This window comes from Vulpes vulpes, chromosome 3 (assembly GCF_048418805.1).
Source record: "Vulpes vulpes isolate BD-2025 chromosome 3, VulVul3, whole genome shotgun sequence".
Lineage (NCBI taxonomy): Eukaryota > Metazoa > Chordata > Mammalia > Carnivora > Canidae > Vulpes > Vulpes vulpes.
In genome coordinates, this window is record NC_132782.1 from 115,407,931 (window position 1) to 115,435,619 (window position 27,689).

Genomic DNA, 27,689 nt, shown 5'->3' on the forward strand with positions numbered 1-27,689 from the left:
TGTAGGTGCTTCATGTCGTGCTGGGGTGACCAAAGGCTGGCTCCCCAGCCAGGCCAGGCCCCCTGCAGACATTCGGGCATTCCCAAGGCTTCCTGCCCACCCCCCGCCCTGGGGAGCCCACCCTGGCTGCAGTGAGCTGTTCTGGGGGTTAGAACGGAGTGAAGAGGCCCAGGTGGCAAGAGAGTGGTAACCTTTCCTGTTGGATGCAGTCACCTTCTTTTCACTGAGCTTGGGCCCAGCTCTCCTGCTCCGTGGTCCAGGAGGCCACAGGGTATGCGGGTCTCGTCCTGGGCTCACTGGTCCCCAGAATCTCCTCCAAGAGGATCTGGAGAGGACAGGCCTGGGTGAAGGAGAGGGTCAGGGATGTTGCTGGATGTGGCAAGGGCTCATCCAGGGAGGTGTGAGGCATATGCGATGAACAGGTGAGTTCTGGGTCGGGTGCAGGCTGGACCCAAGAACGAGGCTCTGCCGTGTCCCCTGTGCTGATGCCTGGGGCTCTGGGGCTCTGGGCAGGGACCCAGCACAGAGCCGACGGCGCAGGTGTTAGAGGGGGCTGGATGTTCTTAAGTCTTTGTCTTCAAAAGGAAAATTTTGTGTTGTTTTTTTTTAATTTATTTTTATTTTTTATAAGTGCTAGGAAAAACCAGTCTTTAAGCTCTTTCCCTTCTCAAGTTGTGAATGAGGAGGAGATCCTGGTACTTGAGTTCATTGAGATGCTGAGTGCGACGGAGTTCTAAAGGCTGTCCTTAAAAAAAAACAAAAACAAAAACAAAAATAAATAAATAAAGGCTGTCCTTCATGGGGGCTTTGGCTTCCAGGAACCGTGCCAGGCCGTGCCAGCTGAATAAAAGATGCACTGTGCATCCGGACCCCCGCTTCCCCAGCAGAAGCTTCCTAATGGTCCAGACGGCAGGTGGATTTTCCAGGTCGTGCCTGGTCGAGGGGCCCAGATGGGCCTTGGGTTTGGTTCTGAGCAGTCCTGGGGTGAGGTACCTGCTTGTCATGCCTCCTGCTCCGGGGTCTGGAACGTGCTCATGAGCACTTATGAAGCCTCTTTGTTTTCATTCTTAAGTTTATTTTTTGACCAGGTCATAACCTGCCCACGTTCCATCCCTACTCCCTGGCTGGCCAGCTGTCCCCTCCCGGGAGGGGCCTCCCAAAGCCGAGCCAGCAGCCGTGTGACCGTCTCACTCCCCCATGCCCCTCACTGGCCCTGGTCAGGGGCAGCCCCATGAGAGGGGAGGACTCCTCTTGCCGGGACCACACACTATCAGGGCTCCCTGTCCTTGGGCCAGCATCCAGGTCGACCTGAGGAGAGGACTCCTGCTCTCAGGGCAGCTGTCTGCAGCCTGTTGGTGAACAGTGCTGAGGTCCCGGCAGGCCCAGCCCTGTGTGGTAGGGGGTCCGAGCGGGCTGGTGGACACGAGGCAGCGCAGGGGCCTCTGTGAGTGGGTGCTGCTCCCCAGCTCTGGGTGCGGAAGCCCAGACATGGGGCGGCCCGGTGTGTATGGGGAAGTGCAGGTGCGGCCCTAGTGCCCTTGCGGCCTTGCTGCCCTCCCTGGAGCAGGAAGTTGGTCTTGCAGCCTGGCCGGCAGCTGAGGTCTTTCTCCGAGGGGGGAGCCTTGTGCCCCAGGGACAGGCTCCTGGAGCTCATGGATCCCTTACCTCTGGGATGACCCCCGGGGGTCGTGTATTAGGTCTTCTTGATCGCCCCTGGAGGGGAACAGGGCCAGCCTTCCCCCACTAACCCCCGCCCCGGGCCTCCTGCGTGCTCTCCTGCAGACCCAGCTCATTCAGATGGTGGTGTGGATGTTGCAGCACAGACTCCTCGTCCAGCTGCACACCTACGTGTGCCTGATGGCCTCGCCCAGTGAGGAGGAGCCCCACCCTCGAGAAGACGACGTCCCCTTCACCGCCCGGGTCAGCGGCCGCAGCCTCAGCACACCCAACGCCCTCAGCTTTGGTTCCCCAAGTAGGAGCCCCCTGCCTAGGGTGTCTGTCTGGTGGGTGGGGGTAGCATTTGGGGGGGTACTTGGGAGCGGCAGCCAGGACCCCGACATGGGCTCTGCTGAGCGTGACCAAGGCCGCCTCCCGTGGCCACGTGCAGAGCAGTGCTCCCTTGAAGGCTGGCAAGAGACCCCTTTCCCTCGCTCCCCTCCCCCACCCCTACCTCACATCTCCGGGCTCTGGGCTCCTGGGCAGGGGCTGGCTCGAGTCCAGGGCAGCCAGGGAGCAGAGCGGATGTCCCACATCCCTAGCAGGACAGTTGAGCCCGCTGGGCCGGGGCCTGGGAGGAGACCCTGATGATCATTCCCTCTTTGAAAGAGTCACTGCGGCCACGGCAGGTGCCCAGAGGACACAGCCTGAGCCCCAGGCTCGGGGGAAACGAAGGGCTGGGATGCTCCCGGGACTGAGGACTGACCTTGGCGTCTAGCTTCAGTGCAGGGCCGAGCCTTGCTCAGGGCCCTGCCTTGTCCGCGTGGGGGCGGGGGAGCGAGCGGGCCTGGGGTGTGGCCGCGATGCCCGGTGCAACAGATGGCACGGCTGGGGCACCAGGGTGTGCGTGGGGTCAGACTGCTCCCTGACCCGTGCTGCCCACAGCCAGCAGTGACGACATGACCCTCACCAGCCCCAGTATGGATAACTCCAGCGCAGAGCTGCTGCCCAGTGGGGACTCGCCACTCAACAAGAGGATGACGGAGAACCTGCTGGCCAGCCTGTCGGAGCACGAGCGGGCGGCCATCCTCAGCGTGCCTGCGGCCCAGAACCCCGAGGACCTCCGCATGTTTGCCAGGTGGGGTCCGAACACAAAGTGGATGGGGACTTACCCACCATGGCCCCAGCTCAGTCCACTGGTGACCGGTGGCAGTCGCTGGTTGAGGTGGCACCTCAAGCCCTGCGGGTGCCCCCAGTACTGGGTGTTGTTACTTCTTCGGGAGCAGCAACGGGTTCTCATCCTCACGGGGCTTAGTAGGAATCTTTCCCCACCAGGAACACAGCCCAGGGCCCCCACGTGGTGACAGATGTGAAACCCACCTGTGACTTGGGGGGCTCTGCAGGCGTTTCCGTGTGGGGTTTCCGTGTGGGGGGAGGCCCCCCGTTTAGAACCTCATGCCAGGCACCTCTTTGAAGCCGCTGGTGTGCCAGCCCCAGCCGCAAACAGCCCCTGGAACACGAGGGCCTCACTCCACAGCAGGAGAACGAGGAGCCCTGGCAGCCCCCAGCCCCGCACGTCAGGGTGCTGAGGGCAGATGGGCCACTCCGGGGACCAGGACACTCACCTGCCCCCCCGCCCCCCCCAGGCTCCTGCACTACTTCCGCGGCCGCCACCACCTGGAGGAGATCATGTACAACGAGAACACTCGGCGCTCCCAGCTGCTGATGCTGTTTGACAAGTTCCGCAGCGTGCTGGTGGTGACCACCCACGAGGACCCGGTCATCGCTGTCTTCCAGGCGCTGCTTCCGTGAGGCCAGGCCTCGGGAGCCTGAGCAGTGTCTAGCAGCACAGCCCAGGGGCCGCGGCGCCCACACTGGGGCAGCCTCAGGGCCTGAGCTGAGGGATGGACAGAGTGGCCAGGACTCCGGCCTGGAGGGGAGACCTGCTGGCTTCTCAGACTCGGGCCACCTCCTTCCAACCCGCCCTCCCCATGGCCGCCCGAGGGGATCCACAGAAACGCGTCACCACCACCCCTGCCTGAGCTGAGCGCGGGTGGGTGCCTGGCCTGTGCCCCGAGGCCCAGCACTACCCTGGCCTGCGTGCACTCTGCTCCTCCCAGCGTGTCCAGTGCCCTTCCCCGTTAGCCGGCAGGAGGCTTGCGACCGAGCCATCACCCAGCCACTCTGACACCTGACGCACGAGGGCCTGGGTGAGTCGGCACGGGTGCCCCCCACCCTCCCTCCCAGGCCTGAGGAGCAATGCGTCCCACCTGCACACACAGGCCCCCGGCGTCCCGTCTAGGGGGAGGGTGGGCCCCAAGCACAAGTCGGCCGCTGAGTGGGCTGCTGAGGAGATACAAGCAATACCGTGTTCTAGACATAAAGTGTTTATTTGGTTGTTAAAAAATTAAAAAGCCTGGTTGGAGGAGGCCGTCGCTCAGGCCTATGCGTTCTGCTCCGCGGCTCTGTCTACCACGCTGACCCAGGGGCTGCCCCGTAGGTAAAAGCGCAGGGGCTTCTGGGCCCACTCTCCTGCGTGGCCGATGCCCACTCTGGCTGCTGCCACCACGGCTGGCTCGCTGGGCCCCGGCGGGCTGCGCTCCAGCCACACTGCTCGGTCCTCGGCCAGGTCCCGCTGGTCAAAGCTCTTGTCGATGGCCAGGGCCTGGCACAGCTTGGAGGGACCACTGCACAGCTCGCGGTCCTTGAGGGCTCGGCCCGTGGTGCCCTTGCGGAGAGTGCTGCGGAGCTGCCGCATGATCTCCAGGCCCCCCAGGGGCTCCAGCGCTCGCAGGAGGACGCACGCCCCATCCCCTGTGGGACAGATACCTCGCCTGGAAAGCCAGGCCTCCAGCTGCCTCCCCAAGCACCCCTGCACGCGCTGCCCCCACCTCCTGCACACTTGCATCTGCAAGGTGCCCGTGCCGCCGGACGGGTGGGTTTTCCCTGTGAAGCCTCAGTGCCTGACCGCCACCCAGGGAGAACCTTATTTTTTAAAAAGCGTGGTGGGTGCTTGTAGGTGGCCGCCTCCCCAGCCTCCTGTGATGTGGTGATGGGCGGGAACTGTGAGGCTGGCAAGGGGTGTCCCAGCGGCCAGTCGTCCTGAGCACGGTCATCCCACTGGGAAGCCTCGGGCCTGGGCTGCATCTGACCCCTGTGCCTTGTCCTTCTGGAATCTGTTGGGCCAGCTGGAAGGCTGAGGCTGGGCAGCCCTGCCCTGTGAGCCAGCGAGGAGACATGCGGGGGACGCCAACGCAGCCCCGCCCCGGCGGGCCCTCCACCCCTGGCCCTTTGCCTACCACACCAACTACTTTAAGATTTTTTGTCTTTTTAAAGTAATCCCTTCCCCTCGACATGGGATTCAAACTCCCAACCCTGAGATCAAGAGGTACACGGTCCACTGACGGAGCCATCCAGGCGCCCCCGTCCAAGCGACTCTTAGAGACCAGAGGTTGCAGTCACATACCCTGGGCCCAGGGGCTCAAGGGGCTCAGCCAGGAAGACGCCTCTGCCCAGATGCTGTCCGGGCTGCACGGCTGGAGACGACGACCCGGACCCTCCAGCAAGGCTGCTCCCCTGGGATGACCAACACTTCTGGACACCGCCTCATGACACCCTGGTGGCGAAGTCCTCCCCAGCTGAGAGTGACCGATTCAGACCCCATTAAGTGACCACCAGCAGAGGCTCCAGCCGGAGCCCAACTCAACCCAAACTGATGTTGCCCTCGTTGCCCCACAACCAGCTCCTCCCAGGTCTAGCCTGGGTCATGGTTGACCCCACCTTTGAGCTCGGTGACCATCGGTATCCTCGTGGAGCCTCTCAGCTGTGTGTGCAGGTCAACCTACGACCCCTACCCAGTGGGGGCCCTTGGCACCTATGTCCCTGACGCCAGAATCCCTAAACCCCAACCTAGCTTAGCAGTGATCCCTGTTTGCTCAAACACCTGCCCCGTCTAGGCATCCTGGGGATGTCCCAGCTGCCAGCTGAGGCACTGTGGTCCCACCTGGCACCGCGGCCCTGCTCACCTTGGCTGGAGACGTTCAAGCAGAAGTACATGCCATAGATGATATACACATACAGAGTTCCTGGCTTCATGAACATGCCACGGTTGCGGGGGGTCTGCCGGCCACCCCTAGAGTGGGCAGCTTCATCCTCTGGCCCCAGATATGCCTCTGTCTCCACAATGCGGCCACGGAGCTCTGTGCCATCGTCAAGTCGCCGGACTAGGACCTGTGGGCAGTCCGTTTGCTTCTAGGGCCAGAGGGGCAGGCGTGCACTCAACCCCGACAGTCCATAGCCTAGGCCTCATCTCCCCAGTTCAGGAAGCACCGGGTACCTGGCCCAGCCAGGGCCCCACTGTCCCCTCTGTCCTGCCCACCAGCCCCGGGAACAGAGTCCCGATGGTCACCGAGTGTACCGTCCACAGAGAGCTGCTATCTCAAGCTCCGGCCAGGACCAGGCTGGAGAACCAGCACCAGGGAATCACACAGGCCCCGTCTCCTTGGTGGGGCCCCCCACCTTCCCGCCACCTCCTCCCCGAGTCCGCTAGGTTTAAATGCTTAGCCTGGGGCAGGGCAGCAAGGAAGGCACGGGCCCCAAAGCTGCCCCTGCCCACTGCCCCAGACACCCAGAGCCTGGACTGAGCGGGACTGACCGCAGAGGACTGGCCCCTCAGCTCCCACCCACCCGGCTGTGAAAGGCCTTCCTGAGCAGCGGGACCAGCTGCCCTGCAGTGCCCCCGGCCTGGACCGCAGCCGGCGTGCAAGGAGTGGTCAGCGGGGCAGAGCGCTGGGGAGGAGCGGGCCGCAGCTGGCAGGGGTGGGGCAGCACGGCCCGCTGAGGACGGGCTCTCGGGCCAACGGAGCACCTAGGATGCAGCCCGGGCCGCAGAGGAGCCAGGCGCCAGGGGGCTGAGTCTTCCTCGGCCTCAAGATCTTGCACCTGGTCCGTGGCCACGTTAGGTTACCTGTCCCAGAAACGCCCGTGCCAGGGCGACGGCAGGCTGGTCAAAGAAGTCCGATCCCAGCTGCGCAGAGTGCCTCTTTGGGCCAGAGAAATAGATGCTGCGCCGGGGGCCCAGGGTTGCCGGCGGCCCCAAGCAGGGCTCCCCAGGGGATGGCGTCTGGGCCCTGCCCCGCGGGCTCTCACGGTCTGCGTCCAACACTCGCTGCCTTTTTTGGCCCGTCCTGCAGGAAAGCTGTAACAGGAACAGACGAGACAAACCTTGTGAACAGCTTCAGTGCGGAGGTCAGACCGCGCGTGACTCCTGCCGCATCGGCCAGACGGAGCAGCCACCTGGCGGGCTGTCCCAAGGTGCAAACGGAGCGCCACACCTGCAGTCCTCGGCCCCACGCCGGGCCCTGCGAGGCCTTGGGAAAGGACTGCAAGGAGGACAGGCCGTGGGAGGCAGCATGGCGCAGCCACTCCGACCCACACACCCTCCACCCGCGCGAGATGCGCAGGGTGATGGCAAAGGGCTGCCGGGCCCAAGGAAGGGACAGCGGGCACCCGGGCCCAGGAAAGAAGGGCTGGTATCCGATTCCCACTCATTACACGGACTCCAAACAAACCCCCAACCTTGTCTGCACCGACCCTAACCAGGAATTAATTTTTTACATTTTTTGCTCTTCTGATGCGTCAGCCAGGTGCCCCTCTAACCAGAAGTATAAAGCACGGCCGAGATGCTGATGGGGCTCAGCCAAGAACGCTGGTGACTGTGGTGTCCTCCGCAGTCCCTCCCACCCGGCTGACATGCGGGCAGGGCTCCCACTGTGCCATCCCCTCCTCAGAATGGCCAGGGAGGCCTGACACACAGGAGAGTGAGCACCAGGCGCTCTTTGCTCCAACTCATGTGCTGAGGGCATGACACCTGCGGAGTCCCCAGCTACCTTCCTTCATGACCCAGGAGGTCATAATGACAAGGAGCAAGTGGGGCAAAGCCGAGGTCTCCCAAGGGACCCAACCTCCCACCTGCTGCCTAGAGACCTGACCACACCCGCCCAACTGTTCTAGGGCCAGTGGCTCTACAGCCAGTGGGAGTAGACGAAGCGCAGCTGAGCCCTGGGCCTGGCGACAGCATCCCCAAGGGCTGGTCTGCAGAGTCCGCCTCCCTGGCATGTGACCGACCCGTTATTTTTACTGTAAGTGCAACGAGACGGCTGGTCCACTGAGAGTGGGTGCTGACGTGACCGTCTCTGCGGCCCAGCCCATCTGCCAATACCCACCATGGGCTCGGACGCTGGGACGCTGCCGCCTGGAGTCTGGTCCCTGCCTGCCTTGCGGCGCTCAGGTCATTCTGGGTCGGCCCTGGCCCACCCTGGGTGCTGAGGAACTCCTGAAACTGCCCGGGGACTGAGGCTCAGACAGGCCTCAGTTTCCCTATCACGGACCTAGAATCTGAACCTTCCTCACAGGCCTTTGTGATGACGGTTTGGCCCCAGGACTGGGTACGGCAGGGTGACCATGCTATCGTGCTCAGATGAGCCCTGCCTGGCACCTCACAGGTATCCCTGGCCCCAGTCACAACCGGCGGCTCTCAGAACAAGGGGCCCCAGAAAGTGACCCGAAGTGTCTGTGCCTCTGTTTCCTCATCGGCCAAAAAGGAACCAATCTGTGAAAAGATGGTCATGAGGATACGCAGTAGAAGCCAGGTGGGCACGAGGTGGGTACACAGCAGGGGCTCGGGGTCAGGAAGAGGCACCCTGCAGCCACCGTGTCCCTGGGGGGCAACCTGGGCCGGAGTGGGTCTGGCAGCGGGGGGTGGGAAGCGGTGTGGCTGTGTGTGGGCCCACCACGGCCGGGCTGCCCTCCATGCAGACCAGGGCACGCAAAGGAGCACCGACCAGAGCAGCACCACCTGGAGGAGCACCAGCTGGAGGAGCACTGATCAGAGGAGCACGGGCCGGGCCTGAAGAACATCGGCCGGAGGAGCACCGACCTGAGCAGCACCACCTGGAGAAGCACCTGGCGGAGCAGCACCGACCGGCCGTCCGGACGCGGCGGGGGGGGGACGCGGCAGGGCGGCGCGCGGGCTGCGGGGGCTCGAGGGCACAGCCCTTACCGGGGCTTCACGGCACCCGGGTCGGGCCCGTCCGGGAACCGCACTCACCTGGGCCGCGCCGCGCGCCGTCATCCCGCGCCTCGGGCGGGCTCCGAGGGGACGGGGTCCGGGTGCGCAGGGTCCGGGTGCGCGGGGTCCGGATGCGCACCGCCCGCCCCAGGGCGCCCCGGAAGTGCCGGCGCCTGCGCCGAGGAGGACGGAAGGCGGGCTGCGGGCTGCGGGCGGGGCTCCACCCCGGGGGCGGGGCTCGTCCGGGGCGGAGGCCGCGGGGCTGCGGGGTTGCCGCGGCGGGCCGGGGAGGGGCGGGCGCCCGCGCGGAGGACTGGCCGGTGCCGGGTGGGGCGCCGCGGTGGCCCGGGGGCGCGTGGGGAGGTGGCGGAGCCCGGGCACTCGGGGGCGGCCCTGAGCTGCGGGGGGTCAGGGGCGAGGAGGCTGCCGGGGAGGGTCCGGCCCGCCCGAGCCCCCCGGACCCCCGAGGCTCCCTGGCCAGGACGGTGAGCGCGGCCCCGCGCCCAGCACACTCGCCCCTGCAGGCCCCCGCGGTGGCCCCCGCCCCGCGCGTCTCCCGGCCTGGCCCAGGCCCCGCCGCGCGCCTCCCCCGGGGCCCCCGCCGGGACTTCCTGGGCAGGGAAGGGCGCAGCCTTCCAGCCGCCGGCGGTGTGTGGCTCTCGGGCGGCTTCCGGGCTTCCGGGCTGGGCCCCGAGCATCCGTCCCAGCCTGCGGGGCTGGCCTCCCTGCGACTCCCACCCCTTCTTTCCTTCTCACCCCTGCAGCCACCCTGCCCGAACAATGAGTCCTGCTTCCTGCCTTCGTGTCCAGTCCCTCTTCCTTTCTCTAGGGGGGAAGCAGGCCCCAGCTGGGCCCCCTCTTCCCGGTGGTGCTTGGGGCAGGCTGGGTGCCATTTGTACAAACTCTTACTCCCGTTTCGCAACTGGCACATGGCCCTTGTGGAAACCGTGAGGAGTCTACTCGCTTCCGAAGGGGTGTTTGATCCCCACCTTGAGAATGAGGAAACAGAGGCTCAGAGCACAGCCCCGGCCTCTAGGAGGAGGACGCAGAGCCTTTGCCAGCAATGCACTCTCTCCAGATGTTCCAGCCTGAGTGCAGGGGTTGAGAAACCTCTCCAGGGTGGGCCCTGGTCCGCCCCGCCCCACTTCCTGGTTGGTGGTCTGAGGTTCCACCGCAGGCTGGAAGTGGTGGGCCGAGCATTCCCACTGTGGCCTGTTGGGTAGGCCGAGGGGGGCGGTGAGAGAAGTTGGTCCCGGTGGGAGGAGGGGCCCAGGGCCTTCTCTGTCCCGGGTGTGCCCCGCTGCGTGCCCCGCTGCTGGGCTGGGAGACATGTGTTGGAGGATGTCAGTGCAAGATGGAGGTGAGAACACCCCACATGCTTTGAAAGGGATCGCTGCTGGGGTGGGCTGCCCTGGGCCCTGCTGGAGGGCCAGTGACTGAAGGCTTGAGACAAAGGATAGCACGGAGGCCACAGTGCCACCACCAGCACTGTCCCAGGGCACCTGGCACGCTGGCTCAGTGTCCTTTTCCCTAACGGAGGGATGCCGACTCTCGGAACGGAGAGTTGGGTCAGAGGCCGGCGGGCCGCGTCTCCGACGGCAGAAGGCCCTCTGGCAGCTTCTCGGGTTCTGGCATCCCAACTGTCCTCCAGGGCTCCCTGGATCTGACAGGCTCTGTGGGGGTCAGAGCCTCCAAGCCTCCTCGGGCAGAGAGGGCAGCCAGAGGAGGCATGTGAGGGCTGCATCCTCCCTTGCTAAGCTTGGATGCAGGTACTTAGGCGACCCCTTGCCCCTTGCCTGGTACTGAGACGCGGGGAGGGGCAGCTGCCTCGGAAATAGTCAGTGACTTCAGGCCCCTGGCTGGCCTGGCCCACTTTTGTCTCCTCCCCAAATAGCCCAGGGCTGGTGCTGGGCCCACCCAGGCTCCCCAAGGCCCAGGAACTGGCCTGCTGAGCTGAGGATTACAGGGGAGCTGATGGGGACTCCTCCTACTGGTTGGGAACTTACCGTCTCAGGTCCTGAGGTGAAGTCCACAGTCATGGGGGTGGCCCAGATATCCACTCACCCTCAGTGACCTGTGCACATGCTGGGCAGATGCCGTTGGTTCCCATTTCTCTGGGGCTGGAGGGAGAGCAAGGCGAGGGACTGGGAGCTGGCCTTCCGGGTCAGGGCTCCACCAGAGCACAGGGCTGTGGGGCAGACCTGAGGCGGAGCACACATACCCAAATACGTGTGTCTGTGGGGACTAGGTCCAGCCTCGAGCACTCGTGTCCAGGCCTCTGCTCCCACCACGCCTTGATTCCAAGGTCCTTGTTCAGGTGCCAGGGTGTGTTGAGAACCTGGGGATTTTGGGGTTTGCCTGCCAGGGTATACTGGGGTATACCTTGGGAGCATCACCTGTGAGAGGCACGGGTTTGTAACAGAGGCTGCGGGGGATCCTACTCAAGCTTAGGAACCAGGAGGGCCCTTCAGAGGTGACTTGAATGAACATGGGAGAGGCCATTTAGCTGTCACTGAATGCGTAGACCACCCTTGGGGAGGGGCATGACTTTTGGCAAGACCGCTCTTGTCCACTGAAGGTGACTCCTTGGAGGGGGCTTTCAGCTGTGAGCCAGTGATGGCTGATGCTCCTGGCAGCTGGGAATGAGTGTCTGGGTCATGGAGCGGGTCTGGGTGGCACCCTGCAGCATCCGGTGCAGGAGGGGACCTGCCAACACTGGATGCTCAGCCATGGCATGCTCTGGAGGCGAGCCCGGGCCCTGGACTCCAGAGATGACACCACCGCCGGCCCTGCCAGCTTAGTCTGGGCATCCAGGTGGGCGGGGCCTGTTTATCCCTGGCAGGGGTCGAGAATGCCTGAGAATGCCTGGTATGGAGAGACTGTCCTGTCTGGCTGAGAGCCTGGCAAGGGAGGAATGGCACGTGTAGGCTGCAGGAGCCATGAGCATCAGCATTGGGTAGCCTCCCTCTTGCCTTGTGTCCCCCATCCGCTGGTAGTCACTGTCCCCACCACCAGTGAAGGAGTCCTCCTGTGGCTCCTCCAAAGCTTTGCTTTTCCTCCTCTACCTAAGAATTGTGTTGATATGCCCGTGTTCAAATAGGATCCAGTGTGTGTAGGCGGCGCTCTGTCCCCTGGTACCGGTGAGGATATGATCAAAGGTCCCTTGCCCAGGTTCCAGGGCCAGCTGGTAAGGTGGCTGCCACTGCTACCTGTCAGCTTTATTCTCTGTGTAGTCAGGAACCAGGTCTTGTCTGCAGTCAGGCCTGGCATGACTTGCTGACGGTGGCAGTGGCTCTGTTCAGAGAGGGCCAGTGCCACCTGGTCACAGGACAAGCAAAGGGCCTGAGGACATCTTTGTAGGCACCGGGAGGCTTGAGGTGCTGTGCCACAGGTGCCCTAGGATGTTCTGGCATCTAGTGAAAGGGTCCTTTGGAGACCTGTGGTTCCAGTTCTGTTTTCTCAATAAAAGAGACCCCCGTGAGGAAGCCCCTCCAGCACTCACAGCCCCTCCAGCACTCACAGCACCTGGTCAGCCCTCCTGCATTCCCTGGTCTTCCTCTGGGTTCTGGGTGATTCAGGCCCACAGACTTTTTTTTTTTTTTTTTTTTTTTTAATGATAGTCACAGAGAGAGAGAGAGAGAGAGAGAGAGAGAGAGAGAGGCAGAGATACAGGCAGAGGGAGAAGCAGGCTCCATGCACTGGGAGCCCGATGTGGGATTTGATCCCAGGTCTCCAGGATCGCGCCCTGGGCCAAAGGCAGGCGCCAAACCGCTGCGCCACCCAGGGATCCCAGGCCCACAGACTCTTGCAGTGTCAAGAGGGAGGGATCGCTGGGAAATTCCCACCAGCATCTCAGCCTCAAGGAAATGGGTCATATTGTGTCTAGCCCTGAGAATGCAGGGATGAGCGTACCGGGGGGGGGCAGTGAGTAGGGTCTGAAAGTTGGAGTGTGTGCCCCACACAGCACTGCCTCTGCTCTGAAGGTTTCAGGGTGTAAGGCCCGCCTGGCCTGGGGGTGCCTGCTGGGGAGCAGCGGGGACTACAGACGGGGTACCCGCTCTGATCCTGCCTCTGCTGTGAGTGCAAGTGTGTCCTGGGATGTATGTACATGAGTGGGAGTGTCTGGTTGTGGTCGTGTGCACGTGTACAAGTGGATGGAGGTGGATATGAAGGTGTGCACAGTAGTTATGTGTGCGTTTGAGCCTGTAAACAAGTGTGTGTGAGCGTCAGTGGGAGTGGCCGGAGCCTGTGGGTGTGTGTGTGCATGAACGCATGGGCACGTGCGTGTGTAAACGTGGCCCGGGTGAGTGTGGGGTGAGGAGTGTGGGGTGAGTGTGGGCCTCCGGAGGTGGTGAGGGGCAGTTTGCAGGGGATCCAGGGATGCCCCGCCACAGCCTCCTCCCTCTGGAGCCCGAGTCGAGGCCCAGTGAGGTCAGCCGGGCCTAGCTGTAGAGCGAGCGGAGCCCCGCGGCCTTCCCGGAGGAGGCGGCTCCGGCCGGGCGGGCCGCGCGCATTCCTGAGCCCTGAGTCAGCGCGGCCGCCCCCTCCGGCCGGGCCCGCCCCCGGCGCGCACGCCCCTCGCTCCATGGCATTCCCGGGCGGGCGGGGATCGGCGCGGGCGCCCTCCCGGCGGCGGCGGCGGCCCCTCCCCGGAGCCGTGCGGACCCCGAGGAGCCCCCGGCGGCGGCGGCGGTGAGCGGGGCGCCGGGGCCGGGGCCGGGGCGCGGGGGTCGCGGCCGGGGCGGGCCGGGGCGGGCCGGGGCGGCCTCACTCCCGTGCCCGGAGGCGCCCGAGCCCCGCGGGGCGGCCCAGCCCGGGATTCCTCGCCCGACGCGCCGCAAAAATAGCCCCGCGGGCGGATTAGCAGGTCCCGCGGCGGAGCGGGCCGGACAGCGCGGCTCCACCCGCCGACAGCTGCGGCTCCGGTACCCCCCCCCCCGCCCGGCTGTCCCTCCCCGGCCGCCGCCGGGACTCGGGAGGGCGGGAGGGCCCGGGAGCCGCCGACTCCGCGCCGCCCCCGCTCCGCGACCCGGGTGCCCGGCCCCGGGCTCCCCAGGGTAGCGGGGGCGCAGCGGGGGGCGCAGCGGGGCAGCGGGCCTGGCCTGCCTGTCTGCGCGTCCGTCTGTCGCCGGGCACTGGGCGGGGACCCCGGGAGCGCGGAGGCCCGGCCGGGTCCCCAGAGCTCTCTCCGGGCGCCGGGCTGCGCGACTCCAGGTCCGGCGGGCGGGCGGGGCTGCGTCGGGAGGCCCGGCCCGCTGCTGGGGAACCCCCTCCCCCCCCCCACCCCAGGACTTCCTGGCTGCGAAGATTCATGGATGAAACTGGCTTTTCAGGTTTGGCCCAGCTGGATGCTGGGTTTTCCCCACCCCCTCGGAGCCCGGCCCCCTGGAGAGCCCCCAGAAATTAGGAGGACGGTGAGGACCCCACAGTGGGGCTGTGGTCCAGGGGGTCCCCAGGCTGAGCCGCCTGCCACCAGCGGCCATCCCGGGCGAGCTGGGTCCCCTTCCCCCTTCCCTGAGATCTGGGCAGCGGGCTAGTAGGTAGGCACAGGCGCAAGTGGCCCCAAATGGAAGGTGCTGGGCCCCCCAGGCCCCATCCCAACCCTTCCAAGCAGCCAGCCAGCCTCCCATTGCACAGACAGGCCAACTGACGGCAGCAGAGTTGGAGAATTGCTATGACCAACGTCCCTCATGCAGCATTACTGTCCAGGGGAGCTCATACTCTAGGTTGGTTCAGAGGGGATCACCCAGGTCTCCCCTGCCTTTTCGGGCACCCCCTCAGGGTCTTCTCAGCTCCCAGCTACTGCTCAGGGCGCAGCCTGCTGCTCTTTTCCCTGGATGCTCTGGGCCAGGACGGTGTGCAGTCGGGGCCCCGCTGGGCTTGGCAGCCCTCCCCAAGCTGAGGACCCAGAAGGTCTGCCCCCGCCCCTGGGTGGCAGGTAGGCAGGCACACAGGCCTCTTGCACCCCAGCTCCTGGGCAGGCATGTCCAAGGCTTTGAACCCCCTCGGAGGCTCGGTGACCGCAGGTAGACGACTGTCTTCTCTGAGCCTCAGGTTTTGTATCTGTGGGATGGGTAGGGAGGCCCCTTCCCAGGGGCCTCGTGATAGGTCAGCAGGGTCAGGTGGAGCCAGATTTCAGGCAAGTGTGCCAGGCTTCTGAGGACAAGCCGTTTGTTCTTCTAACAGACTTTGGGACTTGGCTTCCCCTCCTGGGGCCTCTCTGTACTGTCCAGCGGCTGGCCCGTCCGGGAGGAGGTCACTAAGCCTGAGGGTGTCAGGGAACCAGGAAGCGTGTGTCATGTCAGTGGGGGAACTTGTGAAGGCTCGCCTGGCACTCGGGCTGCTCCCCTGCCCCGAGCCGGGCGTGTTGGTAGGATGTGGGCCTTTCCCCTCCGCGGCCCGAGGCGGCCTTTCACCGAACTCCTGAGGTCAGCTGGGCCTCAGATGGTCACAGCCAGGATCCACTGTAGCTAAGTTGGCTCCCTGTGGCCTTGCTGACTGGCCGTGTGGCATAGACCTGCCACCTCTCGGAGTCTTGGGGCTCCCCACCCTGGGGCCAGAGCTCGTGTGGGCAGGGGCTTTGCTTCGGGTCGTCGGTGACTCCCGGGTTCACACGTGCCCATGGAGCACCCTCTGCACCACTCTCCCCGCGCAGGTCCCCAGTGTAATTACCACCAGGGATTCCTGTGCCTTCGGGGCCTTCTGTAGCGGGGAGCCTCTTGGTCTGTTACAGGCCTTCTGCACACTCCTCTGGGGTGATGTCTGTCATGTGATGGGTGACGAGGGAATGTAGGGATTGGTGTGTCCTCCTGGGGATGGGCAGAGGACACTGTGCAGGCTATCAGCTAGATCTCAGGCTGCCCTGCTCCTTTCTGACCCCTTTTCCTTCACAGAAAACGCGTGAGACCTGGGAGGCTCGAGGCGGGTTGAGGACCTGGCCATTACCATGTGTAGCACGGGGCCGTTCACACACGGGATAGAGGCCCGGAGAGGCCAGGTGACTGGCTCTGCTACACAGTAGCCTGCGGTGTGAAGGACTGGACTGTGGGACACCAGACAGCTAGTGCTCCCCACTGCCAGGGGATTTCTGGGGTTGGGCCTCAGATTAGGGTCAAATGGAAGAGTGAGGGTCAGAGGTCAGGGCTCTAGTGTGGAGGCTGGAGGATTTGGCCCCTCCTGGGATCATGCTCAGGTGAGCTGGGGACACGTCTGGGCAGGTGTCCTGGGGTGGGACCCACTGCTCCAGCTGACCTGGGCAGTGGGCGGTCCCCTGGGCAGGGTGGGGCCAGGGCCTGGTGGGTCTTGTCCTGGGGCTGGGGCACCCCTGCTATCCGCTCAGCCTCCAGCAGCCCCTCCTGGCACCATCCTGCCAGCTGGCAGAGCGGGCCTGAGTGCTCTGGTGGCTGCTGCTCACACCTGAGGATCTGGCCTCGCAGTGGCTCTGGCCAGTGTTTAGGCTGCGGCAGGCCAGAACTGCCTGCCATCTCCTCCTGCCTCTTGGTTACAGCCACCCTGGGCATCTCTGAAGGCTCCCGTGTCCAGGTGCCGCTGGTGGCTTATGCTCTGGTCATAGATGCTCGTGGGCCCTCCTGCTCCCCTTCCCTGCTCCTCCTTTGGCTGCCCTCAGGGAGCCCCCAGACCAGCAGGCATTTGGCAGCCTGGGCCTCTGGTTCAGCTGCTGCTTCGCCAGCACCTACGGTGTGCCAGGCACTGCTGTGCTCCCTCATTTTCAGATAAAATAAATGAGGCTTGCAGAGGGTTGCCGGTAGAGAAGGTGAACAGGGTCTGTCCAGTGGCTCAGGCCAGGCTCTCCCCAGTGGCTTCCCTCCACTGGCTTCCTGGCCCTTTTATTTTTAAAATATATTTTATTTATTTATTCTTGAGAGACGCAGAGAGAGAGGCAGAGACCCAGGCAGAGGGAGAAGCAGGCTCCATGCAGGGAGCCCGACGTGGGACTTGATCCCGGGACCCCCAGGTCACATGCTGGGCCCAAGGCAGACGCTCCACTGCTGAGCCACCCAGGCGGCCCTGGCCCCCTTTATACCTGTGCGCCGTGCCAGCCCGGGGGGTCCCCACTCATCCCCAAAGCAGGGACAGGATTCGGTAGGATCTGCCCCTGTTCCCCACCTCGCCCTCTGTCCTGAGGCTGTAGCTACTCCCACCTCACTCCCTCCAGTTGAAGCAGCCCTAGTGGTCCTGTGAGCTTGCGGGACCCTCGTCCCTCAGCCCCATCTCGGGCCCTCATGAGCCGGCGCACTTGTCGTGTGCTGCCCGGAGTGCCTGGGTGTAGTGTGCCCCTGTTTCGTGCCCCCTTGCTCGGTCCCCACCCAGTTGTCAGCAGTTTCTTCTTCACTTCTAGATGCCCATTTAGGTCTCCTGATGGGGCTGGGGCCTGGGTGGGCAGTGTTGAGCCTTGCCAGAGTGACTCAGAATGTGTGACCCCGAGTAGTCAGGCCCTCCCTGGGCTGTGGTTTCCTCCTGCCCTGAGGGGGTCAGCAGAGCAGAGATGCTGTTGGGATTCCCCCCTGAAGGGCTCTCTGGGAACAAGAGCCCAGTGTGTGCCTGGGGGAGGCCTGGACACTGAGCCACTGTCTCCTCTGGGTGGGCACTGTGTCCCTCCCCAGCCCAGACTCTTTGTCCTCCAGGCCTGCCCCTCCCTCGCCCCTGGGGCCCACTGTGGAGCACCCCCCTTGTGAATCCCAACCACTTGAGGCCCCGATGGGGAATCATGCACAGAGGGGTGGGGCCGACCCGGAACCCGCAGCACTGGGGGCAGGGTGGGGATCCCAGAGCACCCTCCTGCCTCCGCCCCGAATACTGGAGGGATTTGGGTGGAGGTGAGGGACACCGGGAGATCGGGGCACACGGGCGGGGATCTGGTGGCTCCCCTTAGAGCTCAGCTGGCTCTTGTGTTCCTGGGACCAGCTGTAGGCAGGCTGGCAGGTCCCCGTCGGCCTCACCACCCTTTTTCCGCTTCTTTGCTTATCTGTCCCTGCTGGACCTCATCTGTGCTCAGCTCCTCCTCCCGGACCCAAGTGAAGGGTCTTTCTCAGGGACCCTGCACGCTCTGGATCTTGCGGACGACTGTGCACGGAGCGGCTCTGGGCCCGGCCTGCCCTGGCTCTGTGCGCCCGCGGGGACAGGGCCGGCGCATCTGTCGGGGCAGGCAGGGGTGGGTGTGAGGAGAGGCCGGGGCGGCGGGAGCCGGAGGGTCGCTGATGCGAGGGTCGCCGATGCGAGTGTCGCCATGGGCCGCAGAGGCCCGTGCGCTGCTGGACGGGGCACCAAGTGGCTGAGGCGCCCAGACGTGGGCCGCGGGGGGCTCCTGGGGAGGCCACGGGGCCAGGGGAGCTGCATGGGGCGGGGCTGGGGGAGAGGGCTGACGTTGCCGCGTCCTGGTACCGACCCGCTGGCCGCCCTTCCCCAGGGCTCAGTTTGCCTGTTCGCAAAATGGGCGTGGGTTTTTCTCTCCATCTGTTCCCGGCAGCTGTGGGGCTGTTTCCAGAGGTGTTCGTGAGTGGGTTCCCAAACCAGATTTTTTTTTTTAAGATTTTATTTGAGAGAGAGTACAGGCTGGGAGTGCGGGGGTGGGGGTGGTGGTAGGGGCAGAGGGGCGAGCAGACTCCGTGGCGGGGCCCCATCCCAGGGCCCTGAGGTCGGGCCTGAGCCCGAGTCAGGCTTCACCGACGGCCCCCCGGCAACCCCCGAAACCTGAACATCACAATCTGTCTGGGTCCCAAGTTCTTTGATGTAGTCGCGGAAATTTGGGGTGTCTGCCCTCCGAGTATTGCGTGGCCGCTCCCCTGCTATGCCGGCACCCCAGTGTGTGCGGGGAGCCCGGGTCTCCTGTTTGCCGACATCCTGCGGCCCGTCTCTGCGGAGGGGCAACCAGCGCTGCCTGGAAAGTGCCCTTTTCGAGGGGGGGTGGGATAGAGTCCCAGGGGGCCGTGGTCACATGCTCATTGCCTCACCAGCCCTGGGCCAGGCGCGGGGAGATCCAGGGCAAAGCCTGGCCTCTGCTCTGGGTCCTGGGTCTCAGGTGCTGAGCGGGTGCTTGGTGCCCGGTGGGGGTGGGGCGCCCCAGGGGTCCCCTGACCCTGTAGCCGCGGCTGCTCCTTGAGACGGAGGGATCGCGGCCCTGGCCGAGGTGCCCTGGGTCTTCTGTGCTTGGGGCAGGTGCACGCGGTGAAAGGGCAAGGTCTGGGTCGGGCAAACTTGGGGTGTGTGCCGCGTGCGGAGGCCCTTGGGCCGCCTCTGTCCTCCGCTCCTGTAGACCGGCGGGCTGATCCTGTGGGGAGCGGCTCTGCCCCATGCAACGGCCTGCTTCACTGTTTGGCCACCTCAGGTCGTTGCTAGATGTCACCTCGTAGGGAGGCATCACTGCCCCAGCAGCTGTCATGTGCTGCATTTTCCTTTTATTTTTTAAAGATTTAATTTATTTATTCCTGAGAGACACACACAGAGAGAGGGAGAGAGAGACGCAGGCAGAGGGAGAAGCAGACCCCAGCTGAGCCCACGAGGGGCTCGATTCCATGACCCTGAGACCATGACCTCAGCCGAAAGCCAGCGTCGACGCTTAACCGACGGAGCCAGCCAGGTGCCCCATCGGTACTTGTAGGGTCAGGGTTTGGCTGCACCGTAAGCTCCAGGAAGGCAGGGGTTTTGTCTGGTTCCGTTTCCGTGTGTCTCCAGCAACATATCCCTAAGCTCCAGGAGTGGCTCATAGTGGGTGTTCACGTGTTTATCACGCACCTGTCTCCCGACATGAATGAGTTTGTACTATCTGGGGACCTCGTTCGGGCCCCGCATGTCTCTTGGGATCAGTGCTAAGCACAGAGCAGGAGCTCGGCCTCACGGCAGGGCCGTCCTCGGCCCAGGGAGCCTCGGGCGGTGGCTCAGCACGGCTCTTGAGTGACCCCACGCCGTGTCCCCAGGCCCGCCCTGCCCCGCGCGGAACCATGAGTGAGCCCCGCAGGGACAGCGCCAGCAGCCTGCAGCGCAAGAAGCCGCCCTGGCTGAAGCTGGACATCCCGTCTGCAGCGCCCCCGGCCCCAGAGGAGCCCAGCTGCTTGCAGGTAGGCCTGGCCGGGGGGGGGGGGGGGGGCTGCGGGGGGGCCCCCTCCAGCTTCCTCACTCTGACCCCGTCGCCCAGCCCCTGAGACGCCAGGCCTTCCTGCGGAGCGTGAGTATGCCGGCGGAGACTGCCCCCGTGCCCTCGCCCCACCCGGAGCTCCGGCGGCCGGGGCTGCAGCGCCAGATGTCCATCACGCAGACCATCCGCAGGTACCGGTCGGCCTCGGCTGCTCTGCTGGTGGGGCTGGGGGGACAGAGGGCATACGGGGTCCCCTCCGGGTCCTGGGGCTGGGAAGGGGGCCAGGGTCCCCCCGTCTCAGCTCCCTCCTCCATCTCATGCCCCATATCGCCCTGTCCTTCTGCTCTGGGGACACACTGCTCTCACCTGCCACCTTCTCTGCTCCCCTCCAGCACTCGCTCTCTCCTTCTCTGTCTCTCCCATCCCAATGCTCTGGCCCCTGAACAGCCGACAGGTGCGCTTTGGGCGTGTCCACACTCTGCCCCTCTTGGGACCCCCTGCTGCCCGTAGGGCTCTCCCCCAGCGCCGGTCTCTCTCTCGGTCCCTGCTCAGGTATCGGGGCAGGGCATGAGTGTGTGGACAGCAGGCGGCGGGTGCATGGCTTGCGGTCTCTGGGGAGCTGCCACTGTCCTTGGTGTTCCCTGGGCGCTCCTAACAGCAGGTGCTGGTAGTGTTTCTCCGTGCATGTTCAAGAGCTGGGGGCTTGCAAGTGGCCGCCGCCCGAGTTCTGTGGTGTCGCAGGTCAAGCTGCTGCCCAGGGCCTAGCTCTCTGGCCAAGGGCTGAGCTCTGAATGCCGTCTGTGGACTCGGTGCCTCCCCCTGAGCACCCGTCTCTGTGGTGTGTGGAGGGTCTGTGTAGGATACTCACTTGGGCAAGGCCTGCCATGCGCGGTTCTAGTGGGAATGTGCAGTTGGCTAATTGTGTAGGGGGTGGCCAGAGCCAGAACCTATTCATCCTCTTAATTAGGCCCAGCCCACCTGGAGCCTGGGCCCCGCAGTGATTGGAGGCTTGGGTTGGGGCATGTTGTCCAAGAAGAGGGCTTCTGAGCCCCTGCTGGGACCGGGGGAAGATCTGCCTTCCCCTTGCTGAGACCATCCCATCGCAGGGGCACAGCTGACTGGTTCGGAGTGAGCAAGGACAGTGACAGCACCCAGAAGTGGCAGCGCAAGAGCATCCGCCACTGCAGCCAGCGCTATGGAAAGCTGAAGCCTCAGGTCATCCGGGAGCTAGACCTGCCTAGCCAGGACAACGTGTCCCTGACCAGCACCGAGACCCCCCCTCCACTGTATGTGGGGCCGTGCCAGCTGGGGATGCAGAAGGTATGCCCATCCCCTGCTGCCTCCTGCCAGCTTCTCACTCTGCTCCCCGGGCCAGGCCTGGGGCCACAGCCACCTTGGACAGAGGAGATTCCTTGGAGCTCATGGTGTGGGAGGGTGGTCAGATAGCCCCATAAAGGCACCTAAGATACTCTCCAGGGACCAGGGGAGGGGACAGGTCTTGGGATTGTACCGTGGGTCCAGTCTCTGGATGAGAGACCCTCCCAGGATGAAGAGCAGTGCAAAGGCCCTAGGTGAGGATGGGGGGACCCTTTTAGGTACCTACACAGCTGTCCAGGGACCCACTGGGGAGTGAGTGGGGCAGCGGCTCTAGGGGGGGAAGGAGCCCCCAGAGCGATGACCAGACCTTGACTCGTAACGTCTCCTTCCCTCTACCAGATCATAGACCCCCTGGCCCGGGGCCGGGCCTTCCGCGTGGCGGATGACACGGCCGATGGCCTGAGTACCCCGCACACACCTGTCACGCCTGGTGCCGCTTCCCTCTGCTCCTTCTCCAGCTCCCGCTCGGGCTTCAACCGGTTCCCGCGGCGACGCAAGCGTGAATCGGTGGCCAAGATGAGCTTCCGGGCAGCCGCCGCCCTAGTGAAGGTGGGTGCCGGGGCTGGGGTGGGGTGGAGACTGTGCCGGCCGCCTCGCGGCATGCTCACCTCCTTGCTGGCAGGGCCGCTCTGTTAGGGATGGCACGTTGCGCCGGGTGCAGCGCCGAAGCTTCACTCCCGCCAGCTTCCTGGAGGAGGACACAGCTGACTTCCCCGACGAGCTAGACACGTCCTTCTTCGCCCGGGTAAGAGCACAGGGCCATCCCCCATGGCCCCTCTGCCTGCCTGCCCCACCCTGACCACGTGTGTTTGCTCAGGAAGGAGTCCTCCATGAAGAGCTGTCCACGTACCCAGACGAGGTGTTTGAGTCCCCCTCGGAGGCAGCGCTCAAGGACTGGGAGAAAGCCACGGAGCAGGGCGACCTCACGGGGGGTGCCCTGGACCGCAGCGAGCTTGAGCGCAGCCACCTGATGCTGTGAGTGCCGCTGCCCTGTGCGCAGTCCGGGGGCCGGGGGCCGGGCTCGGGCTGGCAGGAGCAGCTGGGCCCTGGGGTGCTGACGCCCTGGCGGGCCAGGGAAGGAGGTGGCTTGTGGATCATGAGCCCGGCTTGTGCACTGTGCTGGTGGGACCCGAGGCGGGGCGCCGTTCAAGGCTCAGCTGCCCACCTGGGTGACAGGAACATAATCCCAGAACCCCTGGGCTGGGCGGAATCCAGAGGGGAGGAGGAAGGTGCTGTAATGCATGTTTGTAGGTGCTCCAGGGACCCTCGTAAGGGTCAGGTCCCCCCGCTTCCGTCCCCACAGGGGCTCGGGACGGATTGTGCTGCTAAGCTGGAGGCTGAATGGCTGCATAGGGCCCTCACTGCATGGAGCAGGTCAGGGTGGGAAGGTCACCCTGGTGCTGCTGAGGGCTTGCAGCAGGCGGGGGGTGACTGTGCCCCTCCCCCCAGGCCCCTGGAACGAGGCTGGAGGAAGCAGAAGGAGGGTGGAGCAGCTGCCCCGCAGCCTAAGGTGCGGCTGCGGCAGGAGGTCGTGAGCACGGCGGGTCAGCGGCGCGGCCAGCGCATCGCCATGCCGGTGCGCAAGTTCTTTGCCAGGGAGAAGCGGCCGTATGGGCTAGGCATGGTGGGCCGGCTGACCAACCGCACGTACCGCAAGCGCATTGACAGCTACGTCAAACGCCAGATCGAGGACATGGATGACCACAGGTAGGCACGAAGTGGGAGTGCGGGGTGGGGCGCAGCTCAAAGCCGGCCAGCTCCAGGTTGGGGCCGGGTCTCTGGGTGGGGGTGCTGCCTCTGCTGACGCCCCGCCCCGCAGGCCGTTCTTCACCTACTGGCTCACCTTCGTGCACTCGCTCGTCACCATTCTGGCCGTGTGCATCTACGGCATCGCACCTGTGGGCTTCTCGCAGCACGAGACCGTGGACTCGGTGAGCCCAGGCACCCTCCCCAGCCCAGACCCGTGGAGTCTGGAGTCTAGGCTCTGAACTCCCTCCTGCTTCACTCTGGGAGGAGAGGGCCCGAGTGGGTTCTGTGATCTCTCTCCCCAACCTTGCAGGTGCTGCGGAACCGTGGGGTCTATGAGAATGTCAAGTATGTGCAGCAGGAGAACTTCTGGATCGGGCCCAGCTCGGTCAGGACAGGGCCTTGTGGGCGTTGGGGGTGCGGGGGAAGGGGGGGACCCTGGGCTGGTAGGGGCCAGGGCCTCAGCATATCCCATTTGTCCCCAGGAGGCTCTCATTCACCTGGGTGCCAAGTTCTCGCCCTGCATGCGTCAGGACCCGCAGGTGCACAGTTTCATCCGTGCTGCGCGGGAGCGTGAGAAGCACTCAGCCTGCTGCGTGCGCAATGACCGGTCGGGCTGTGTGCAGACATCGGAGGAGGAGTGCTCGGTGCGTGCCCCGCCACCGTGCGTTTGTGCTTAGTTTGGGACTTAAAGCAGAGTCCCTCCGCTCACGTTTACTCCTTGCCTCCCTCATCTCCTGCCTCTTCATGTCAGATGACAGCCGTAGCCAGTCTTTGGTTTGGGTGTGTTCTTTCTGCACATGTCTCAATTTTGTGCACATGTCTTAAGTTTATGCAAGTGGTATTCCTTATTCTTTCCACCGAGCCATTAAAAGAAACCCAAAAAAAAAAGAAGATTCATCCAAAAATTTTTTTCTTAATTGCTTTAAGAAGTATTTATTGAGAGAAGTATTTATTGAGATAATTAGGGGTGGGGGTGGCAGAGGGAGAAGGAGACTCCCTGTTGAGGGCAGAGCCGGGTCCAGGGCTCAGTCTCATGACCTTGAGATCAAAACTTGAGCTGAGAGACGCTCGGGGGGCTCAGTGGTTGGGCGGCTGCCTTTGGCTCAGGTCATGATCCCGGGATCCAGGGTCGAGTCCCACGTTGGGCTCCCTGCATGGAGCCTGCTTCTCCCTCTGCCTGTGTCTCTGCTTCTGTGTGTCTCTCTCGCAAGTAAATAATCTCAAAACAAACAAACTGAGCTAAAACAGAGTCGGATTCTGACTGAGCCCCCCAGGCTCCTCTCATCCAAGTTTTTACTGCATCATCTTATGTGGAGCTGCTATAGTTTATACCAGTTCCCTGATTTTGGTTGTATTTTTAAGCTGATATGAATTCTGCTGTTGAGATCCTTTTAAAAGTTTCCTAACATGCCTGTACATTCTGGAATGTAATTTTTTTTTTTTTTTTTTGAGATTTTACTTATTCGTTCATGAGAGGCAGAGAGGCAGAGGGAGAAGCAGGCTACACGCAAGGAGCCCATTGCAGGACTTGATCCCAGGAACCCGGGATCATGCCCTGAGCCAAAGGCAGATGCTCAACCAGTGAGCCACCCAGGCATCTTTATTTTTTTAAGATTCTATTAATTATTATTTTATTTATTCATGAGAGAGACAGAGAGGGAGAGAGAGTGTGCACAGAGGGAGAAGCAGGGTCTATGCAGGGAGCCCGACGTGGGACCCGATCCTGGGTCTTCAGGATCAAGCCCTTGGCTGAAGGTGGCGCTAAACCGCTGAGCCCCCCCAGGCTGCCCAGATTGTATTTATTTAGTTGAGACAGAGAGAGAGAGACAGAGCACAAGTAGGGGGTGTTGGGAGGGGCAGAGGAAGAATTAGACTCCCCATCAAGCAAGGAGCCTGATTCGGGAATTGATCCCAGGACTCTGGGATCATGACCTGAGCCGAAGGCAGACGCTTCACTGAGCACCCCCAGGCATCCTTGGAGTGTTGTTTCATGGAGATTGGGTTGTGGGTAAGGGTGAGAGTCTCAGTGGCTTTGCTTTTAATTCCTGCCTCCTGAGACTGCACTGGTCAAGGGGTGGGCTCTGACCAGGGGTTGACCCTGTGTCCTCCTACAGTCCACGCTGGCTGTGTGGGTGAAGTGGCCCTTGCACCCCAGTGCCCCAGACCTTGCTGGCCACAAGAGGCAGTTTGGCTCTGTCTGCCACCAGGACCCCAGGTCAGTCTTGCTGGGGGGAGGACCGCCTTTGTCCATGGCTTCATGGGGTGTGGGGTGGGGGGAGAGGGCACAGCCCCCCTTGTTGTCAAGTTGGACAGGTGTGGATGCCAAGGAGACAAAGCGAGGTCTGACCACATACTGGCCTCATGCAGGGTGTGTGATGAGCCCTCCTCAGAGGACCCCCACGAGTGGCCAGATGACATCACCAAGTGGCCGGTGAGCTACAGTGGAAGGGTTGTTTGGGAGTCACCCTTGTCACTGGGGTAGGAATCCACACTTCACCAGTTAATGATGCCAGAGCGATCCCCATCATGGGACCACCCTGTATATTCAGATGCATGTTCCTGGCCTTTGCCTACCAACACCCAAGCAGGTAGCCAGAACAGGGGAACCAGGGGGAAGCTTGGGAGGTCAAGTGTCATTATTCCAACCTGACAGATGACTCATTGGTCTCAGGGTGTGGCAACATGCCTGCAATCAAGGGGGGCTGGTTCGCCACCCTAGGAACCTGTCCATCTTTGCCCCAATCCCCAGGCATGGTGTGGGGCCCAGGGTTGGGAGAGGCCCTAACCCAACTCACCTGTTTGTAACCCAGATCTGCACCAAAAACAGCGCCGGGAACCACACCAACCACCCGCACATGGACTGTGTCCTCACAGGCCGGCCCTGCTGCATCGGCACCAAGGGCAGGTAGATGTGTGTTGCGCTGGGGCTGTGCCCTTCTCCCTCAGCAACTTCTGAAATAACCCAAGATTCCAAGGGACCTGGGTGGCAGTCGGTGCCTCTGCCCTTGGGGTGCAGCAGTCCCCTCTCCAGGTCCTCTCAACCCTGGCCTGACCTTCCAGGTGTGAGATCACCTCCCGGGAGTACTGTGACTTCATGAGGGGCTACTTCCACGAGGAGGCCACGCTGTGCTCCCAGGTAGGCCTCCAGGGTGAGTGTCCCTCCCTGCTCCCTCCCAGCCACAGTGGGTGCTGATGGGCCACTCTGCACAGGTGCACTGCATGGATGACGTGTGTGGGCTCCTGCCCTTCCTGAACCCTGAGGTGCCTGACCAGTTCTACCGCCTGTGGCTGTCCCTCTTCTTGCACGCTGGGCAAGTGATACCACGTGGGCTGGGCGGAGGCAGGTGGGGTGGGTGGTCCCAGGGACCCAGAGGGGCTGGCCAGAGATGGGGAAGGGGTAGTCCCTCTGCTGAGTGCTCGCCCCGCCCCCACCCATAGAATCTTGCACTGCCTGGTGTCCGTCTGCTTCCAGATGACCGTCCTGCGGGACCTGGAGAAGTTGGCAGGCTGGCACCGCATAGCCATCATCTACCTGTTGAGTGGTGTCACTGGTAACCTGGCCAGTGCCATTTTCCTGCCATACCGGGCAGAGGTAAAGCTGTCCCCCCGGGTGGGGACCATCCCATGGGCACCCACTCTCTGTCATAAACTGGGTCCATATCCGGCATCAAGTTTGAGTCCCTGGAGAGCCCAGCCTGGGAGCATCTCCTTTGGGCCCCTCAATCGTGATGTGCCCTGGGTCTCGGGAGGTGGGATGGGGAGACGGGGGCCCAGGCTGGGGTGGCCTGCTGGGCTCCAGCAGCTCACAGCCACCCACGCTGTTGCCAGGTGGGCCCAGCCGGCTCGCAGTTTGGCATCCTGGCTTGCCTGTTCGTGGAGCTTTTCCAGAGCTGGCAGGTCCTGGCACGGCCCTGGCGTGCCTTCTTCAAGCTGTCGGCTGTGGTCCTCTTCCTGTTCACCTTTGGGCTGCTGCCCTGGATCGACAACTTCGCTCACATCTCGGGCTTCATCAGCGGCCTCTTCCTGTCCTTCGCCTTCCTGCCCTACATCAGCTTCGGCAAGTTTGACCTGTACCGCAAGCGCTGCCAGATCATCGTCTTCCAGGTGGTCTTCCTGGGCCTCCTGGCCGGCCTGGTGGTCCTCTTCTACTTCTACCCCGTGCGCTGTGAGTGGTGCGAGTTCCTCACCTGCATCCCCTTCACCGACAAGTTCTGCGAGAAGTACGAGCTGGATGCCCAGCTCCACTGAGTCGGCGGGCATCGCAAGTTGGCAGGCTTGCGACCTGCCTGCTGCTGGGCCCTGACCTCTCGTGCCTTGTTCACCCTGGTGAACTTATCGTGCTTCAGGGCATTTATTACACTAATTCCCACGATTACCTTCTAACTAGTTTCTTGACGACCACCTCAGGTGGCCAATAAATGGACTGGGAGCGTTTTAGCTGCCACTAACTTACCGGAGCTGCCTCGTCTTTCTGATTTCTGGCTAGGGCCGTGGAGGGAGAGGTTCTTCAGGCCTCTGCGCAACCCCCCCCCCCCCCCGCCCCACCTTACAGTTCCCCAGAACAGGGAAGTAAGTGTGAGATATACCTCCCCATGAAGTCCCTCAGCCGGGTGGACGGCTATCTCCTGCCCCCTTCCCCAGGGTGACCGACAGCTGACAATGAGAGAAGAACCCACGGCTGTGCTGTCTCATTCCGCCCCCCACCCCCACCCCCACCACCTGGCACACAGAGAGGCACTCTGACCC

General features: G+C 63.5%; 3 protein-coding genes across 37 annotated transcripts in view; 2 read left to right on the forward strand and 1 right to left on the reverse strand.

Moving 5' to 3' along the window:
• NPRL3 (NPR3 like, GATOR1 complex subunit) overlaps positions 1-4,084 on the forward strand; it is a 67,922-nt gene extending 63,838 nt beyond the window's left edge. For 17 of the 19 annotated variants that reach the window (XM_072754283.1, XM_072754291.1, XM_072754280.1 and 14 more), the window contains 3 exons: positions 1,783-1,972; positions 2,602-2,794; positions 3,303-4,084. In XM_072754283.1, the coding sequence (XP_072610384.1) occupies positions 1,783-1,972; positions 2,602-2,794; positions 3,303-3,468 (549 nt within the window). In that variant the 3' untranslated portion in view covers positions 3,469-4,084. The remainder of the gene's footprint in view (positions 1-1,782; positions 1,973-2,601; positions 2,795-3,302) is intronic. The other 2 variants (XR_012000703.1, XR_012000704.1) reach the window with 1 other exon arrangement.
• On the reverse strand, positions 4,028-9,747 carry MPG (N-methylpurine DNA glycosylase). Of its 2 annotated transcripts, XM_025984965.2 has the most exons (4): positions 8,765-8,915; positions 6,623-6,853; positions 5,682-5,886; positions 4,028-4,470 (listed from the first exon to the last, which is right to left on the reverse strand). In XM_025984965.2, the coding sequence occupies exons 1-4, from the start codon at positions 8,786-8,788 to the stop codon at positions 4,100-4,102; spliced, it is 831 nt and encodes a 276-aa protein (XP_025840750.2). In that variant the 5' UTR covers positions 8,789-8,915; the 3' UTR covers positions 4,028-4,099. The 2 variants fall into 2 exon arrangements, with proteins under 2 accessions (XP_025840750.2, XP_072610416.1); XM_072754315.1 differs by lacking the exons at positions 4,028-4,470; positions 5,682-5,886 and having other exon boundaries at positions 6,291-6,853; positions 8,765-9,747.
• Positions 9,748-9,766: 19 nt separating this feature from the next.
• On the forward strand, positions 9,767-27,395 carry RHBDF1 (rhomboid 5 homolog 1). 16 transcript variants are annotated; one of them, XM_025984766.2, is made up of 19 exons: positions 9,930-10,085; positions 19,660-19,800; positions 19,878-20,008; positions 20,265-20,369; positions 20,924-21,137; positions 21,534-21,743; positions 21,817-21,939; positions 22,012-22,169; positions 22,644-22,901; positions 23,014-23,125; positions 23,254-23,328; positions 23,426-23,587; positions 25,058-25,158; positions 25,311-25,374; positions 25,754-25,848; positions 26,004-26,079; positions 26,154-26,254; positions 26,382-26,535; positions 26,772-27,395. In XM_025984766.2, the coding sequence occupies exons 1-19, from the start codon at positions 10,080-10,082 to the stop codon at positions 27,189-27,191; spliced, it is 2,706 nt and encodes a 901-aa protein (XP_025840551.1). In that variant the 5' UTR covers positions 9,930-10,079; the 3' UTR covers positions 27,192-27,395. The 16 variants fall into 16 exon arrangements, 14 of the variants coding, with proteins under 14 accessions (XP_072610367.1, XP_025840551.1, XP_072610365.1 ...); XM_072754269.1 differs by lacking the exon at positions 9,930-10,085 and adding an exon at positions 13,262-13,417; XM_025984763.2 differs by lacking the exon at positions 9,930-10,085 and adding an exon at positions 13,744-14,139.
• Positions 27,396-27,689: the final 294 nt, after the last annotated feature.